The 20,175-nt window shown below is 44.8% G+C and overlaps 1 protein-coding gene across 2 annotated transcripts in view; it reads right to left on the reverse strand.

Moving 5' to 3' along the window:
• LOC138503006 (antizyme inhibitor 2-like) overlaps positions 1-20,175 on the reverse strand; it is a 609,069-nt gene that overhangs the window by 462,460 nt on the left and 126,434 nt on the right. For both annotated transcript variants that reach the window (XM_069622438.1, XM_069622437.1), the window contains exon 3: positions 18,985-19,158. In XM_069622438.1, coding sequence (XP_069478539.1) covers positions 18,985-19,158 — 174 coding nt within the window. The remainder of the gene's footprint in view (positions 1-18,984; positions 19,159-20,175) is intronic.

Genomic DNA, 20,175 nt, shown 5'->3' on the forward strand with positions numbered 1-20,175 from the left:
TCTCCTTATCTCTTCATCTTCTTCAAGGGTATAGTCGTTAAATTGTGGAATCCGAGTTCGAGGTCTTTATCGAATCATTAGCTCAGATGGTGAGTATCCCGTCATTTCATGCGGGGTATTTCTATAACTTCTAAGCATTTGTGACACTGCTTGATTCATTTCCATGTTGTCCAACACAGCTCTTTGTCTTGTTTTTTTTTAAATTGAGCATGAACTTCTCAACCATCACGTTGGCTTCTGGCCATAAAGGAGTTATTTTCTCGTGTTTAAACCCTAAGTAAGCCGCAAACTTCCCAAACTGCTGTCCCTGAAATGGAGGATCATTGTCCGCCTTAATCGTATTGGGAATTCCCCATTCACTAAACACTTCATCTAAAACTCCAACCACATGATGAAACGCTGTCTATGCCACATGTTTCACCAGAGGGAATCGCAAATACTCATCCAATATTACTAGCAGATACCCTCCCTCTTTCAGAGGTCCATATAAATCCATGGATACTCACTTCCACGGAGCATCAGGCAATGGGACAATTTGAAGTGGACAACCAGCACTTTCCAGTGCAGAAACTTGGCATGGAAATTCTTTTTTACAATATCTTCAACCATGATGTTCATCCAGGAGAACCATATCTGGTTTCTCAGTATTTTTTTTTGTATTTGTAATTCCTCTGTGTCCTTCATGCACAATCATTACTAACATTTTGGGCACTACCAATCTGTTTCCCCAAAGAAGCATTCCATCATCCGTTGATGTTAATTCACCACTAATTCTCTCCAACCTTTGCAACTCTTTCATGTCTATTCCTTCCCCTGCTTCACGTCCTTTCAACATACTTTTCCACTGACCCGTCTTACTCAGACGTATAGCCGCCTGAATCGTTGGATCAGCTTTACTTTCCTGAGTAAATGTTCTTCTAGTTATGGTGGGTGGTAAAGCATTGGAGGGCAGATATGACACGTAATCTTCCGCGTCTTCTTGCATCCTGTTATCACTAGTCTCTGTTGGATGTCGAGACAAGTAGTCAGCCGGGTTCGCCTCTTTCCCAGGTTTGTGTTTGATGACGTAATCGTATTCTTGTAGGCGTATTCCCCATCTTTCAATCCGTGGCAGCATTCTGACTCTTGGATTCCCAAATAATGATACTAGAGCCTGATGATCAGTGATGAGCCTGAACGGTCTTCCAACTATAAAGTGATGAAATTTTTCACACACGCCACACAGCAGCTAAACTTTCTTTCTCCACCTGTGAACATGCTGGTTCTATCTTGCTTAATGCTCTACTGGCATACATTACGACGTTTCTTTCATCCTCATTCCCTGGCTCAATCTGTGCAAGTATTGCTCCGAGTCCCACAGGACTGGCATCCACAGTGACTTCTGTTTCCCACTCAGGGTTGTAGTAAGCCAATTGTCGACTATTGACAAGTTCCTTCTCTATTAATTCAAAGCTGTTATCACAGTTTTCATCCCACACAAACGTAGTTTCCTTCTTCAACAGCTGTCGCAGAGGGTCTGTTAGTGTCGCAAACTCAGGCACATAGCAAGCGCAGTATCCTGTCATTCCCAGGAATAATCTCAGTTCAGTTACATCTTTTGGTGGTTTGAGATCAAGAATGGTGTTTACTTTGCTCGAGTCTGCTCTTATTCCTCTTCCACAAAATATGTGCCGGAAAAATCGCAGTTCCTCTTTATTCACATTTAAAGTCAATCCACTATTTTGCAATGCCCTACACTCCGCCTCTCAGGCCTCATCGTGTTGTTTTTGAGTAGTGCCATATACTAATATATCATTACTGTAGTTGAATGTATTTTTCAATTATGTCATTGGCACTTAGTTGTTTTAGTTAATCAAATACCTTTCCTTGGAGATGGAACCCTATTCTCCTTGGATGTTGGGGAACTGGTTGTATCTGCAGGTCAATGTGGAGGTGTATCACATCTCCCTTCAGCTTTCCTACTCCTTCACATAAGTTAGGAATTTGTTTTTTGAGTATTTCCATGCTCATTATCCCTTCAGATATAGCTTGTATGTCATCTTGCTTTTGAGGAGGCGTCAGAAGGAAATCACTCTGAAGGGCTGACAATTTTGAAAGGTTTAGGGACTGGTAATTCTGAGAGGTTAGGCAATAAAAGATTAAATGAGATGCAGAGCATCACACATTGCTTAAGGGGTGAAGCTGGGATGTGTGCTAACTATCTCATTTCATAAAACTGACTTGCAAAGTATGCAAATCACATTTCCAAATCTGACCAAATATCACAGAAGGGTGTTACGCAAAATGGGAATGATTCTAGCTTCATTCGCTCCATCATCAAGGGAAGTATATAAGTACCAGCATACCAATCGATGTGATTTAACAGATTTAATCTAGGTATGTCTTTTTTACTTTTAAGCTTTAAATACTTCAAAAACAATGGCTTGTGATATTGTCATTCATAAACGTCATTCAACCATTTAGCATTCACTCTGACTTGGATGTGTGGCAAGAGTAATGTTGTGAATACTGTTGAGGTGAGGCTAAACAGCCTGTGTTTGTATGGGATTGCATAGAATGCTTCTTCTGATTTGGCAGAAAAGTAATTCTCTCTCTTCATCCGGGATACCAGTTCCACAGATCTCCTCTTCCTTAGATGAGCATCTGCTTTCGGGAAACTGTCAATACTCAGGTCACTTTTTGGGATCACTAGTGCATGAACATGGGCGTTCACTAGTGTGCATATGCCTCCCCAGTTTTTTGGTAGTCTTATATATGCCTTGGAACCACACGCTCAATAATGGTCCATAATTACTGCGGTTCCTTGAGTCATCCGTGGAGCTTCAAAGATTTGGCCGCAGTTTTGATTCTCTCCCATCTTCCTTGTGCACAGTTTCGGGTTTTCCAGTGGTACTATTGGCAAAGGTCCTCCTCTGTCTTCGACCCATGTCAGCAGCCTTACCAATTTCAGCCATAGAGGTTTGCATAACCTCTGTGAGTTCTCTATTGCTTCTTGGCAGGCTCCAAGGACCATCCACGCTTGGCAGATTACCACTCCTTCTACCCATCCGTTTGGAGAAACCACTGTTCCCCAGATCTGAATTTGGCCTCTGTTCTTCCAAATTTTAGCCTCTTCTGCAGTCTTTCCTTGGACGTTCAGTCTCGGGTTTATTTCCCATCTAGTTCCTGATCCTTTGGTTTCTGGCTTCTTGTACCTGATCACGTGATTCTTGGTATGCGCTCTGTTTCTTGTCTTGATATCCTGGATGTAACCGTCTTCATCAGGGTAATCCTTTTCAGTTGCCCATATCACTGAGGCATCTTTCCCCATAAACTGTCCTCTGGTGTTGCACATTGCTACGTGTCACATACAGTGTGCTGTAAGGACATCAATTTCTACAGCCACAAAGATCTTGGATTTTCCCTTGCTGTATGGCAGAAGTGCACAGATGAAGCATTCTCCTTCAGCTTTTCTTCTTCCGACCTCCTTCATGTGTTGGTACCAAATGTTGTTTCCCAGATGTGCTGTGCTATCCAGGTAGTCATTCAGTTTGTTGTTATCTTCGTGTGGGCTTCTCTTGATCCTTAGTGTCTTTCTGTAGTTTGCTATAACTATATCTTTAAATGCGTCTGTGCTGCTTTTCCATGCTGGGGGTCTCTCAATCATGCTTGTCGGAGGGGCAGGCTTCATTACTTGTATCGCTGTGGTAGGAGGAGATTTTGTGTTTCTCTTCCTCTCCTCTTGTTTACTTTGTAGAGTGTTTTTTCCCACCATCTGTTTACCATTTGTCCAACGTGTGGCCGCATCGTGGACCTGGTGCTCATAGGAACTGATGTGCTTGCTGCAATAGTCACTGTGGTTCGATTTTTCAATTCCTCATGCAGGTTCTTCGCTCTAGCTATAAACGGGAAAAAATGGTCTATCAGCATTTGTGTCTTTGCAGTGAATTCTCTTGTAGCTGCCTCTGTCTTCTTGAGTGCTTTGGTTATATCTTCTTTAGTTGGCCTTTCGCTTGCTTCCTCTTGGTCACGTTCACTATTTTCTGGAACTGGTTGTTCGGCAGGCAGTCTCTTACTTTCTGTTGCCATCGTTCGAGGTTCTGTAGCCATTGACACTTGCCCTTGTTCGTGTGCATTCAGTGTGCGCGTGAAGTGGTCAGTGCTACATTTTCATTCATTCCGCGCTGACCCTGTCTCCAGCTTTTCTGTTCATTCGTTACCTCAAGTGTGTATGAATCACTGCTATTTACATTCAATTTTAGTTTGTTTACTTTACCATCAGGTTTTTTTGGGACTGGAATAACCATATAGGGTCTAGGTGCTTTCGTGGGAATCATGTGTACCTTATCCGGTGGGTGCACTGAAATTGGGACGCTTCGTGCACCAATGAAAAATGCAGTTCTGATTGTTAACGACAGAAAAACAATTATAATTACTACGCATAGACACATGATTGATCTGTACGACACCTGGCAGCATTTCCTTCCAGGGAAGCAGGGGCGCACCTCTGCTTCTGGGAGGACCAAGTTACTGTTCTGGGCCCCCATTTCAAACATGAGTCAATTGTCAGTGTTTATTTCTTTTCACTTACTCCAATCTTCAAAGGTTTTGTGTCGTAAAGTGTCAGGTGCTTTAAAGAGTCCCCCCTCTTGTGGGTGACAATTGTCTCTGGTTAGGTGAAGCAGTTCTCCTACTAGACTATGGAGAAAGATTAGACTAACACCTTTGGTGAATCACATTCATTATGCATATTCAAAATAGGTAAATTCCCAATGCATTCCCCAAAACTGCTTCAGTCCTGAGGACATGCTGGAACCTGTTTAAATGCGGAAAAAATTGAAAAAATGGTATCACTCAAAATCAAATAAAAAATAAAAATAAAAATAAACATAAAATGAACAATAAAAAATAAAACAAAATGGTGAGTTCTCTTCTCTGCTCTTCTCGATCTGTCCCACGGTGGAAAGATAAAGTACTGTCTCTCTGATTCCTCGATCTGTCCCACGGCGGAAAGATAAAGTACTGTCTCTCTGTCTCCTCGATCTGTCCCTCGGCCGACGGTTTCACTGGAATCTCCTTAGGTACTGTCTTTGAAAGTTGGACAGCTCCACTTGGAGCATTATTCCATGGAGGAGTGTTCCCATGTGTGTGATATTAGCTGGATCTCTGAGGAAGGTGATGGCGTCAGCCTCTGCAGGCCTTCCCACCATTTCTGCATAGTCAGTGACTAGGCGGAATAGGACATTGTGAGCCATTTGGCTGTCCTCGGGTGACAGGGACATTTGTCCTGCTTGGCTGGTTTCTGGATCACAGGCCTTTCTTTTGACATGAACAGTCTCTGCACTTTCCTGCTGCGTGGATTGCAACCACGTAGTTTAGCTTGATCCACAGTTGGTTCAAATGTTCAGTGTTTCTTGGATCTCTGATATACGTGAGTGTGTCCGTGGTTCTTCTGACGAGTCCTGGGCACTCCTCCATGATGCAAAAGAATAGCGTGTACATGAGTTCATCTATGATTACTTGTGGTGGAAACATTTGTGTCCTTTTCACTGTATTCGGGCAATTCGGCGAAGGCTTCCGCAATGACAGTCAGCAATTGCCTGATTACTTTCTTGTTGGCAGGATTCTGTATAAAGTCTGTAACACTGGTTACTCTCCCTACAAGTGACGGATATGATATTACCACTGGTTGTAAGTAGGTGAGTACATCCCATGTGAGATTTCTGCTGGGAGATACCATAAATTCTGTAAAACAAAGTCTTGGTATTGGCTGTTTAAGGATATTGTGTTAAGCTCTCAGTGAAAAAGTCTTGTCTGTAGTCTATCAGAGTCTTGGTTTTCAATAATGCTTAAGTGTGGCTTTATTCAGAAGTTCGTTTTGGCTTCGTTTTGGCTTAGATGCTCATTTCTCTTCTTCACCCTACAACTGTGATGCACAGAGTGTCCATATTATTGTCCTTTATCACCTTTCCTTTTTGCTTAGAGGAAATGTCCAGTTTAAAAGCAACAATTTTCAAACAGAGTTCTTTTGTCTTGTCTTCTTCCTCGTCATGGATCTTGTCTGCACGTGCTGAGGTTCTTCCCCGTTGTCTCTGGTTTCTTCGCGGTGAGGTGCAGTTTGAGGGGTCTTACTGATATAGGGTTTAGTGTCATTTAGGAAAATCCATGCTCTCCTGCCCTGCAGTTTTACAGCTGACGGAGTGCAGTCCTCCACGATGAAAGGGCCATTGATTCTTGGCTCGTCCCACCTTTTTCTTGTGTGGTTTTTTACCAACACAACGTCACCAGGGAAGATGAGAGGTGCACATAGACCTTGAACTGTGTCTGTTTCAGCACCTCCTGTTGTGTTTTGTGCTGTGTTGCACCCTTTTCGCCATTGCTGCAGTTGGTCTGAAACAACAGAAAGGCTTGATGTTAAGCAGTTCAGGTACTCCTGCGTTTCGGTTCCCAAGACCTCTCTGGTTGGCTGGGCATCACATCTAGCTCTATCTCGGGGGGTAAGTGGGGTCCTCATTCTCCTTCCCGTAACTATCTCATGCAGCGTAAGATGATGGTCGGAGTCTGGTTGGTTTCTGAAGAGCATACAATGCCAGTGGAAGGCAATGCAACCATCCCCTCTTTAGAGTAAGCTTCAACTTGGCTATCCTTTCCTTTAACAAGCCGTTGAGCCTCTCACAGATACCATTACCTTCCGGATGATACACCGACAAGAACTTGTGCGTTATACCAAGCAGCAAGCTGATCTTTTCAAATACTGCATTAACAAAGTGAGCCCCGTTATCTGACCTCATTACCTCGCACACCCCCCATCTAGGGAACACTTCCCTCACCAGGAGCTTAGCAGCACAGGTTGAGTCTGGGTGTGTACAGGGACCTGCTTCTATCCATCTAGAGAATGGACACACCACTACAATTAAGTACCTGTACCCGTTGCACACTTGAATCATATCGAAATAATCAATATGTAAATGCTGAAAAGGCCCATTTGGCCGGGGGATGACTCCTCTCACTACTTTTAATGTGTGCCCAGTGGTCAATTGCTGGCAGATTATGCAGTTCACCATAAAGAATGCAACATGCTCCACTAAATTCGGTGTAAACCAGTCTTCTGCGAGCGTTGCAGCAAGATTTTCTTTTGACATGTGAAAAGGGTAATGTAATTGCTCCAATGCTATCTTTAGTAGGGCTACAGGCATTACTGGTTTACCAGTGCTGTCTTGCCACCACAAACCGTCAGAGGGGTTTAAAGAACACCCTCAACGCTTCCACAGATTGTTCTCATCCTGAGGTGCCTCCCCTTGGAGCTCCATTAGTTGGGTCTGCCCCATATTGCTATAGGCTTCTGGTGTGGCTCGCGCTACCATCATACGCTCATGGGTGTGTGCCACTTCTACTCCCATGATCGTTTCACTCTTGGATGCCATACGCTTGGCTTCCGTGTGCGCTGCATGGTTTCCGCATGACACGAAATCTGTCCCTTTGGTGTGGGCAGGGCATTTCACAACCGCTACGCCCACTGGGAGCTGTAGTGCGTTTATCAGCCTGTCCAATTAGGCTGCATGTTGCACTGGCGTGCCGTCCGCTCGGAGGTAGCCCCTCCTTTTCCAGCGTGCTAGTCCTGCGTGCACGATTGTCGTCACATAGGCGGAGTCACTGTACACCATTATTTCCTGGTCTGCATGATTCTCAATGGCGAGTATCAATGCCAATAGTTATGCAGCTTGTGCTGAATAGTGAGATAGTATTCGTCCACTGACGAGTACTTGAAACTCTTCATTCGCTATGTGTTTTACCATGGCCACGCCTGTGTATCTTTGTCCGTCTTCTTGGTCGATTCTTGAAGATCCGTCAATGAACACAATCTCCCCACTTGCCAGGGCATTTTCCTTTACCCGGGGGATTTCATCATAGAATTCCTCATAGTTTGCATAGGTCTCCCTCAGTGACTGGCTCAGCTATGAACGTAGCAGGGCTTACTGTTTTACATCAAACTACTTTGATCGATGGGTTAGAGATAATCACCTCATAGGCATACGCTCTCTGAGATGTCAGTGTGCCCTTTGGTTTCTCTAGAATGGCGAATGAGTGCTCGACGTATAGCGCCATGGACCATCCCATTACAATGGATGATGCTTTCTCTATGGCGAATGCTGCGGCAGCTAGACTTTGTTCGTATGGGAAGTGGACTCTCATAACCGGGTTGAGACTCCCACTGTAGTACGCCAGGGGCTTATACCCCAGCGAGGTTCTCTGAGCGGGTACTGCCGTCATAACGTTGCCATGTGTGTGAAAACAGGTAGAATTCCTCTGCATAATTAGGAATCCCAAGAACTGGGGCCTTACAAATCGCCCCCTTGAGTTCTGCAAACCCCTTCTCCATTGCCTCAGTCTATTCAATCTTATCCTTTGTCGCCTGGGCCTTCTTTAGGGCCTGAAGCAAGGGCTTGGTATAAGAGCTGTAATCGAAGACCCATGCTCTGACATAATTGCATAGGCCTAGGAAGCTCTGCATTTGCTTTATCGTGATCGGTTTAGCAGTGTTCATGATAGCTTCAGCCCTTTCTGGGGTTACCTTTTTCCCGTCGAGTGAGATTAGCTGGCCTATGTATAGCACCTCTTGTTGACAGTATTGTAACTTTTCCTTGTCAACTTTATATCCTTTCTCAGCCAATATAATCAGTAGCTGAACAGAGTCGCGCCTGCATTGCTCTTCAGTGGTGCTGCAGATCAGAATGTCATCCACATACTGCAAAACAACACTGTCTACTGCAATGTTGCTTAGGTCCATTTGCAGGACTCCGTTAAAAATGGACGGGGATTCACAATACCCCTATGGCAATCTCGTGCTCTTCAGATGCATTTGTCTGAAAATGAATGACGTCAGATCTTGTGAGTCACGGCGCAACGGGATTGAGAAAAAGGCATTTTTCAAGTCAATCACCGTGAAATATCTTGCCTCAGTTGGTATGTTGCATAGGATTGTAGATGGATTAAGGACTAGAGGGGACTCGGCTTCAACAATATCGTTTAATGCTCTTAAATCTTGGATTAAATGCCAAGACCCTCCCTTTGATTTCTTGACGGGGTAAATCACTGTATTACAGGGTGATTCTGACGTCACTAGGATGCCCTGTTCCATCATGGCGAAAATTGTCTTCGCGATCCCTTCATCCGCTTCTCTGGACATGGGATATTGTCGCGCTCTTGGTAAAATTGCTCCTGGTTTCAGTTTGATTTTCACTTCTCCTACACCCTTCAGGAGGCCTACGTCATAAGGTCCAGTAGTCCATACTGAGATAGGCACTTGGGCCATGTCATCCTCAAAGTATGCTGGATGGAAAAGCGCCAACTTCATTCTCTGTGGCACTTCTCGTTTAATCATTTGACCCAGAATATGAGATTTACTTCCACCCTCGTCTATTCTAAATCCAGGTGTTCTTCGAACAGATCGTCATCGGTGATGTCAGTCACTCGAAACACTTCTTCAATGGTGATGATCGCGCACCATTGTCTGCCTTCATCATCATATCCTTCGACCAGTGCTACTTTCCCTCGCACTGCTGCAGTATGTATCATTAAGGGAAATACCTGTCCCTCTTCTTCATGCATAGGTATTCTTGGTCTGAATAGGAACTCATCAGGGGTTCTCATAGTTTTATCTGCAAGGCCTGGCAATCCTGCAATAAGCACACGCACGCCATTTGCGAAGACTTCTGGCTCTAATGGTATAGCTCTCATGGCTATTCGTCCGGAGTATGCTCTGATCATTTCGCACACGTTCGAATAATGCATACCTGGAGTGGAGCATACTATGCCCTCCTCTGTGAACGAGATAGTCACATTCAACTTCGTCATTAAGTCTCGACCCAAAATGTTTCCTGGGGTCTGGCGTGAATATAATAAGGGTACATTCATCTCACAATCCCCTACAGAGACTGGGAGATTGTCCGTAAAGGGAACTCTGCTGTGAGCTCCTGTAAAACTCTGAGTATCTATGGCCTGGCCGGACAAGGAAAACTTGCCTTCACGTATGCACAAGCGTGTTGCACCCGTGTCAACTAAGAAGGAATATTCTTTCCCCCGTATAACGACATTTACCCTAGGTTCCCTGTTAGGGTCTGGTGTCACTGATAGGATAGAACACATCAGGGTTCCCAGCGAGCTGTCCTATTTCATGTATAAATTCGGTCCACTGCATACTTGTGGATTTCCTCCATTTTCCAGGGTTGACTCCCCCTCTGGGGTTTGTTCCCTGAGATATTTGCAGTGGTGCCTGTTGGGGTTGCCCCTGTGGCAAGGTCCCCATGTACATGCTGCACTGTGTGATTCTGTGCACTGCCCTGTTGCGGGAAGGCAGGCCTGTTCCCATTCCTTGTCCATTTTGCCACACGCCTTGGCTTCTGCATGCGTGTGCCACATGTCCTGTCATTCCACACAGCCAACACACTGGCGGTGGTCGGGCCATCTGTCCATTTGGCATATCTGGACTGCCCATCTGCATGTTTAGAAAGCCCCCTTGATTATTCTGAAAACCTCCCGGATTACTTTGAAACCCTCCCTGATTACTCCGCCATCCTCTTCCTCTAAATCCCCTTCCCCTCGGGTTACCCTGGTTATTCTGCGATGGGTTAGTCGCTTGTTGTGCACTGGGTTCACCTGGGCTTGTCAACATGGCTCCTTCGAGAGCATACTTTGAGAGTTTCCTTTGCACCAGCTTTGCTTCCTCACCCTTACGAGTTGCCTCCTTTTTTTGATTATTTTCTTGCAACAATCTACAGTAATGTGCGATTGTCAACTGTATTTCGGCCCATGGTTTAGTTTCTACTACTACCAATTTCTTGAGCTGTTTTTGCACCGGTTCAAGCAACCCTTGGCACAATTTATGGTAAAATACAGGGATAGATTTCGTCCAAGATTCATGTGTTTCGAGCACCCATGCGTCTTGAAAATTCTGGATATAAATCAACGGATCCTCTGACTCTTATTTTTCGAGTCATTATAGCTCCCATATCGGAAGTGTCTGGGTACAGCATTCGTAGCGCTTTCCACATTGCTGCTCTACAATTATTAAATGGCGCTCTGTCATGGGTAGTGTTAATTATGGTTACCCCATGGTACCCAGCTCGTTTCCATACATCGTCTGCCCTTCCACCAAGTATGGCGATCACAAGTCCCTTAATGTCGCCTATAGCTAAGGTGACAGCCCCTGCAATTTTTTCTAACTCATGTATCCACTTCCCAGCTCCCGAAGTCAGCATTGGAAGCTTGTTTTTCAGGTTCTCTCGATCCATGTGTGGCCATGGAATATATTGTGGTCTTGCTCCCCCCTTTTCTAGCAGCGGGAATTGGAATGCACAGTCTTCCTTCCCTTTCCCCATAGCTCTCCTGTCTATCGCTGGAGTAGCATTCCCGCATCACCCTCTACCTGGAAATGTCCTCAATCTGTCTACATAGGCAGGTGCTGGCACCCCCCTCTGACCACGGGATGTTCCCTCATGTCGGCTAGGCTGCGCGGCAGACACTGATGCCCTAGGTGCGGACTCGCTAGCGTCTGACCATCGTACCCCTTGGTCCCTTGGGAGCCACTTTTCGCGCTGTCTCCCTTCTTCGTGTGCCTTGTCCTCCATCTCCCCACCGGAGTCGGACGCTGATTGTTCCCAGTTCACGCAACTCCTTGCACCTTCTTCATTCTTACTAATTTCTAGCCTGTCCAGGGACAGTCCCCTGCTCCCACTACTTTGGGTGACATCCTCGGTGTCATATAGTTGAGTGCTTTCCAAGCGCTCGTCTTCCCTTACCCCCTGGGAAATTTGTTCCAGCCCCATTTCATCGTATATTTTATCAATCGTTTCCCCGATGCTTCTGGTGTCGAAGTCATCTTCAATATTTGCCCCACTCGTGCCTGGTACTAAGTCATACGCAGGAAAGAATTCTTCAATGTCTTCCCATTCTACAACAGGATTGTTTTTTTTTAACTTCCCGCTCCAAATATTCAAGATCCTGTGCCCTCTGTCTACGTTTGCGTTCTATATCCTCATCAACTTCCTTGCCCTTCCTCGCTTCTTCTCTAGTCTTATCTTCTTCCCTTCTTCTTTAATTTCTACATTCCTTTGCCCTTCTAACTTCCTCATCTTCCCGTCTCTTTATTCTCTTTTCACATACTCTTTGCTCTTCTTCCAACCTTTGCATGTTCTGCCTGTACTGTTCATAGGCTGCGTATTGTGTGCGACTGAGCTGTATTCCTTGCTCTTCGCAATATAGTTGTTCTCGCCTCAGCCTATCCTTTCTTTTCATTCTCTCCTCCCTTATTTCCTTATCCTTCTCCTTTTCCTTCCTTTGTGTCTCATCTGACTTCACTCTCAGTCTCACATCATCACTTCCTTTTCCATCAAGTTTCAACAATATCTGTCCTCCCATCCATTCGTCTTTTGCGAATGCTATCTCATCAGTTCTGCCTTTGCTTCCTTTCCATTTCTTTCCCTTTCTCTCCTTAACGAGAGGTGCACAACTCTGTGCCTAGTCCTTCCTTTCATCATCGCATCTCTCCTTGTCCCTCGGGACTGCGGAGGTAAGATTAATTTTCTGCTCCTTCTCCTTGATTTCGTCACTACTGTACGTAGGTGACTCATACGCAGGGTTGCTATATCCGTGGCTGCCTTGAGCTCCCTTAGCGGGTAAAGTCCCTCTGACTTACTTCCCTCGACTTCTGGCTCAGGCGGTGCTGGTGGTGCGGTAGGCGTCTCACCCCCCTCCGTGCATACGTTTAATATCCAGTCTGCAGGTGGTTCTTCCTCCTTCGTCTGTTCGAACATCTTCCACAGTTCTAGAACAGAGAGGCGTTTCTCTTACCTGTGTATGTAGCATGCAGGTATTAAGTCGTCATATGTTGTAAGACGGCTTTGGATAGGGACCCATTTTGTGGCCACGGCATAAACATCTTGTGGGCGGTACCCTTAACTCACTCTGTGCTGTATTTTTTAAGCTTGGGTGCATGTTTGGGCAACTACTTACATAGGTGGGCAAGTGGGGTAATCGCCTCCATTCTCAAATTTCGTTACCAACAATATTTTATGCAATTTCAACACGTCCAACAGTATGAGCGAGCACCAAATACGCAAGCTCCAATCCAATCCTTCCCGCCAAAATTCTATATCATCAATTTACTCAAGAACATCAATCCATTGGTGATTGCCTCTTAGTTACAGAATCGTGTAAAACCCAAACTTCATTTCAAACAATCAATGATACAGTTCTTTACATTTGACATATAACAGGTCACGCATGACAGACATTAGACAGAATAGACGGACACCAGCTGGACACACATATACATGCCTTCTAATCAATACCCCGACATGGAGTTTAAACGAACCCCTTTAGTGCCGTCTTTAATCGTCACTGTAGTATAATCGTCCCCATTATGTGGGCTCTGAGTTCACGTTTCTTCTGACCGCTATATTAAGCGCAGGAACAAGGCCGAATCCTCTTACTTTTTTATCTCAGGTGTCCTTCCTGGTATCCTTCTTGTTTTCTCTCGGGTGTCCCCCCGGTAACCACTTGTTTTTCTCTCGGGTGCCCTCCCAGTAACCGCTATTTTTCTCTCTGGTGCCCTCCTGGTAATCACTATTTTTCTCTCGGGTGTCTATCCCGGTAACCACTTTTTCTCTATTATACTCGAGTCATTAACCCCTTATATATATACAGTCTTCTCTACTTCTGACTATTTTCATTTTTCTCCGCCACTCTCCGTTACCTTTCCCTTACTTGTTCTAATGCCTACAAGACATTTGCCAAAGTAATGAGTTTATTGTTTCACTCACCGCTCGCATCTTTTCCTCTCTGGAACCTCGGGATCACCGCCCCTCTTTTCCCGCCTCTTGCGGCCTTTTCCTCCGATTGGCTGCCCGTGGGAATGAGAAGGGTTATGCTTTGAAAGGCAGGTTCCTTCTGACCCACTGCAGATTTTTGAGTTAGACTATCATTGTCCATGTGAAACATCTAAGTCTACTCAGCCGAATGGCGAAGGACTTGTGATATTGCCGAAGGCCTAGAGTTACTTCATGCCGTCGTTATATGAGTGTCTTAGTATTAATTAATCAATAGTTGATGGTCAGAACCATCCTCACGCTACCAAGTGTACAGGAGGGCGGAGCGTCCTCTGACGGGCCCATAGGTCAGAGCTCACCCTTGAGTACCTGTAAGACAAGATAGCTGCACGTTGAGGAGGTTGGGGTGCAGGATTTTCTTACTCCAACACAACTCAATAAGGACAATTCAATAGTTTGGCAAAGGGAAGTCCGTTTAATGACAAGTACAAAAAACGGAGAAACAAATGTTAATCAACAGTGTCGCGATCGCCTGCCTCGCTTCAACTCCCAAATTCTTCATTCAGACAGCAATAGTTATAGTCAAAACTCGTCATCATTGACGTCTAACTCTACACGTGCGTCATGCAATATAATTGGTTGGAAAAGGTAACTTAAGTATAGGTGCTGTATCTGTATATGGTAATAGAGTATGCGGATTGGATAACTCTTATCGGGTGGGCGTCTACGCACATCCCTCTACATCATTTGTGATGGACGTCACTACAACTACGACGTCTTATTGGCTCTACAAGCTATAGGACCCTAGATTACGTGGTCCTTTGTGATTGGGTAAGTTACACCCCTAGACATAAACCTCCACTTTAATTAGCAGCATGCAGAATGGACACGCCAGGTGCCTAGTGCCCCGAGATTCACCCTTCCTCCTTTCCATCAATCAGTACTTTTAGGGCTATGTGTCAATTAGTTGGCTGACGATGGCCTCAAAACTGTAGCCTCGTATCTAGAGAAGTTATGGCATCCTTGGTTCTGGGTGACATCAGACGTTGGTAACTCTTCACGCCTGGCTGGTCACGTGTCTGTTCACCTTGAATCTGCTTCAATTTCCAGCTTTTAATGTATTTAATTCTCCTTTGGCCTCGCCACCTGCCTGGGCCCCCTTATCTTGACCTTCACGGGGCAGGCTGGTATGCTCTGAAGTTTCGATTCCTCAGAGTTGCCGCTCTACTCTCTTCCTTAGGTTGACCTCGAATTCCCAGGCATGAGCTGCTTCTTTGCTAAGTTTCGATTCCGCTCTTCCTTCTGGCTTTAGCTGGGATATGAATCCTGGCCTGGTAGGCCTCTGGCCACCTCGGCATACTTCTGTTTTACAAAATGGAATCGCACTTGTATAGTGTGCTTTATTGAGGTAGATATGTGGTTGGCGCTTGCCGCTCTATTCTTCTACTAAGCATTGAAAGCAGTATCGGTTTCTTAGCTTCTTGCATTCCAAGCCTATTTACACGCGTTAGCTGGTTGGATATTTCCATTTTGTTTCACAGCAATGTTTCCTTATGTTTCAACATCGTCTCCTCCTCTGTGTCCATTACATCTATTTTCATAGCTACTCGCAGTGGCGTGTTATCTTTGGTTGTCGTTTTTGTTCATCCGTGAGTCTGTCCGGGCCCTCGTGTCATTACCACTGGCCGTCCATTAAGGCTCTTTGGGTCTCTTTGTGGACAGACTGTAGGTACTCTTCATTTTGTGTCAGCTGCTGGTACGGTTGTCTAAGAGGGTACCGTGCAGCCCATGGTTGTCTGGTTATGGGTGCTCCAACAGGTATTGCTCTTCTGATGTGCACTGGGCAGAGTCCAAGTGCAGCTCTATGTTGGTTCATCTGCTCCTCATACGTCACATACCTTGGCGAGTACGTTTCTGGTACCTCGAAATGGGGGGCAGGGGTGCAGGCCATGTCTGGGACCTCCTCTACAGAGCGCTGCTTATTATTACCCACAGTGTGTGGTGCTCATTTATCAACCTCGAAAGGATGAAAAGCAGAGTTTGGCCCTCCCGGGATTCGAACTTCCGTCAGCAGGCTCTGTACAGATGTCAAAGGGAGCGCTCTACTCGCTGTGCTATGGGACCGGCTAACTCAACCAACTCATGGTCAAGCCAGAGAAATGTCTCTTCGAAGCACCTTCGGTCCCCTACTTGGGGTTTCTTCTAACCAAGGAAGGGGTTCACATGGATTCACGAAAGGTTTTGGTGATCTCTAATTGGCCTACCCCAAAATCTGTAAAAGAAATACAGAGGTTCTTGGGAGTAGCCAACTTCTATCGCTGTTTTATCCAGAACCTTTCTGATATCGTTCTACCAATCACTGCCCTCTAAATAAAGGATACTCAGTTCATTTGGGGACAGGCTGCAGGACAGGCTGCAGAGCAAGCCTTTCATACTCTCTGAGTAGCCGTCTGTACATCACCTGTATTGATTCAGCCGGACCAGTCTAGACAATTCATTGTGGAAACATATGCCTCCCAAGCGGCTATTGGGGCCATTCTAAAACAATTAGCCCAAGACCATGAAGAACATCCCGTGGCCTTCTACTCTAGGACTCTAACAGCTAATGAAAGAAATGACCCTGTGATAAAGAAGGAGCTACTTGCCATACGGGCTGCCTATACAGAATGGAGACACCTACTGTTGGGAGCAGAACAACCGTTTGAGGTCTGCACAGATCACAAGAATCTTTTTTCAATAAGATTTTTTTCATCACTTACCTACCTGGGAGTCTCAACATCCTTGCAAATTCATTATCACGCAGGGATACAGAAGAGACAGACCACCTGATTCCAAAGGATCCTGTTAAATAAACAGATTGTTTACATGATGAATACGTTTTTTGACCAACTCAGGCCGGCCTACAGACCCTTACTCACATCCTTTCCACTTAAGGATCAAGGACAAGTTACCCAAAAGGATCCATTATTTTTCTTCAAAGGAAGACTGATCGTCCCCTCCAGTCTTTTACAGAAGTAGGTCCTTTTGTTTACTCATGACATTCCTTCTGGGGACATCGAGGACTCGCCGTTACCCAGGATCTCCTAAACCGCACCTTTTGGTGGCTTAGCTTGAAGAAGGACATAAGGGATGATGTGCTTCCCTGTCCCACTTGCTCCAGAAGCAAATATAACACACACAAACTCATCGGAAAGCTCACACAGCCCATGGTTCCCGTAGGTCCATGGACGCATCTGTCTACTGACTTTGTAGTGGATTTGCCTCCCTATTATGGTCACAATAGATTCTTTCAGCACAATGGCTTTTCTGCATTACCCCGCATTCCCTCAGCACCGGTGATGGCCTCAGTCTTTCTTAAAGATATCTTCTGTATGCATGGACTACCACTTTCTATTATCTGATCATGGTTCTCAATATACCTCCCATTTTTGGTCCTCCCTGTGCAAGCTGCTAGGCATGGAACAAGCGTGGTCTTCTAGTTACCACCCGCAAACGAATGGCCAAACCAAGCGCTTGAACCATACCATGGAGCAATCCCTCAGATGTTACACTACCACTAACCCACAGCAATAAACAGATACCAAAGATAAATAACCAAAATATTGTTTTACACCATAGGTCAGGTATGCACAACAACCACGGGCCAAAGCAAAAAACATGCAGAGCCACTTAATTGATAAACTCCTTGCATTGTCCAAACGAACACTCAATTTGATTGCCCTAATCGTCATTGACAAGGTACATCGGTATAGTCACAGTTGTAAATGGCATAGAGATGGCAGTTCCGAGTTAGAAAAACAGAATAATCAATACGTCGTCTGGGGCAAAGAGATATTATTGCAATGACAATCATTTGTTTATCACTGTTTACACAAGAGCAAGTATCCAATTCACTCACGGTCTGGGACAAACGATGTGTAGAAGCACTAAATAGAAAAATCCGGGCACAGGAAAAGTGGAAAAAGAAATATTCCATCTGATTACAAAAAAGGTAAATTGCCTTACTTGTATTAAATTAGAAAAATGACGCCACGAGAGAATGCACACAAACCTTTGTTGAACATTCAACCACTGAATATGTCTAAAGGGAAAATACATTACTTTTATTGTCTTTCGAAGGTGAATGAACACCATGTAAATAAAATTGAATGTCACTTTGGTTAGGACATTAAAATATTTTGCTTTACACAACAGTAAGAAATGAATGGTCAGTTAGGAAAAAGAGTCTTTTGGTAATACAGATAGGGCAATAATGGTCAGTTTTTAATGCTTGATTTTGTCTGATTTTAGATTTCTTCAAATATATGATTATGTGTACACGAACATGCGTGTTATTAACGTATAGCCAAAACATCTTGAGTGTCCTGAAGACGGCTTCAAACAAGCCCGTAAAAGAGATTGGGCACATTGGTGCTCTGTTCGGAACTAGAAACACAAATATCCAACATACGATAATGAAAGTAAATGTCTGAAACAACAAGCAGGCGTAACGATTGGATACAAATGTTGATGTCTATTGTTTACTTGTTTTACTTTTTATTAATAATTTTTTTATGATGGTATCTCAGTAAAATTGATATATGTATTTGACTGACCTACTGTACACTTTTTGAATTTAATTAATATAAAGGTACAGGATGTATTCCGGGACTTTTTCCACGGCCTAGTTGTGTAAAAGCTGGGTAGCTATCTGTGGACAGTGTTTGTTAGCCATAGTGTGTCCGTCCTCATCCACAGAGCCCCTATAAAAAAAGAGGACCCACTTTGCCCATATTTTGCATACTCTGGGAAATTAAAGAAGGCGCTGCGGTCCCTCAGCAATCCCTGTGGATTTATTTCACCAACCTATGTTTTTCAACTTCTGACGCTTTCATAAGTCTCTGCAAATTATACTTACAATAAGAAAATAAGATTTGTTTGGTTGCAAGTGATATTTTAGTTAATTACGTTAAGCTTCATTTAGAAATAACAGTATTTTCTCTATGTTTATGTTACAGGTGTTGTTAACATATGCCCAAAGTGACTTTTCCATTTTCACTGTGACTTTATAATGGTCAGTGAGAACGTTAGGGGTTCCCCAAGAGGGTGGACAGTTTCTGCTACAAGCCACATGGCGGGCGTGACTTTCGCCACATTTCACTGCACTGGACCCATGCACACTCGTGTGGTGCTACCTTACCTTGCTGGCGCAGTCGAACCCTGTGCCGAGCTTGGCCAGAGTGGCGATCACCTCTTTCCTGGCATTGCACTTGACGGCGTAGAAGGGCATCACGTTGGGCAGGGCCTTCTGGAACTGGTAGTGCTTCTTCACCACCTCCCGCAGGTCGGCCACCATGAAGGCGTCTTGGTCTCCCTGGAGATAGAAACAGAGAAGCGCAAGACATAGTGTCAAGGCTGGCTGGTGCCCTTAGAAGCCAGGGAGAACTGGCCTACTACAGCCTAGGGTGTCCAGCTAACACCCCCCAGACCCCTATGCCGACAAGCTTCTAGAAAGCAGTCAAATGTCAAAAATCGAAGCAAGATGGGAACCAGGGATCTTCTCTGATAAACAGGGGGTGCAGATCACTAAATACCTAGGAATCCATTGCAGGAGACACTGCACCCTAAACCTGGCTACATTTGTTACATGAGTCATTTATTATATAATTTACCATATAGACATTTAAAGGTCACATTTTGATCATGTAAATTAAAAAGACCAAACGTAGCCATTATAGGAATTGCTGTCATCACCAGCCTTGAAAAAGCACGTGGGTACGAAACACGTGCATGCTGTATTCAGTTACAACTACCACAGGCTGCTGTTTACTTTTTGCTTGTGTTGTAATTCTCTCCGGCTGCATTCGCAGATTATTGCTACAATTGTTTCAGACTTAACCCTATTATGAATGTTTATGACACAGGACCAGAAACCCTGCTCCTCAAGCATTAAGTAAGTTCCCTCCAATACGTACTTCACCCCTCTCTCCAAATAGCCCATCCCCATCATAACCACTCATCGCAAACCAGCGACATCATGTATAGCGCATCGCAACACCGCCTGCCACATCACCATAGACCCCATCAGCACTGCAGCATTCAAAGGTACACAAATACTAATGCTCGCCAATGTCTGCTAAGCAACCAACCACGCAGCAGACACTGGCTACCTCATCACCAACCACGCCTTAGACACTATATTCATTACTGAGACCTGGGTGGCATGCACCTTGCCCCAAATCCTAGATGTACCCATGCCAAGTAGGTAAAGATTTCTACAAGAACACCATCCAAACAAGATTGGTAGAGGTCTTGCCATGAATCACAAGGCATCATGGCCATTAACCCAACTGGGCTTTGCCACCATTGCCTCTTTTCTTTCAAAATCCTT

The sequence above is a fragment of the Ambystoma mexicanum genome, chromosome 11 (assembly GCF_040938575.1).
Source record: "Ambystoma mexicanum isolate Mex_15411 chromosome 11, UKY_AmexF1_1, whole genome shotgun sequence".
Classification (NCBI taxonomy): domain Eukaryota; kingdom Metazoa; phylum Chordata; class Amphibia; order Caudata; family Ambystomatidae; genus Ambystoma; species Ambystoma mexicanum.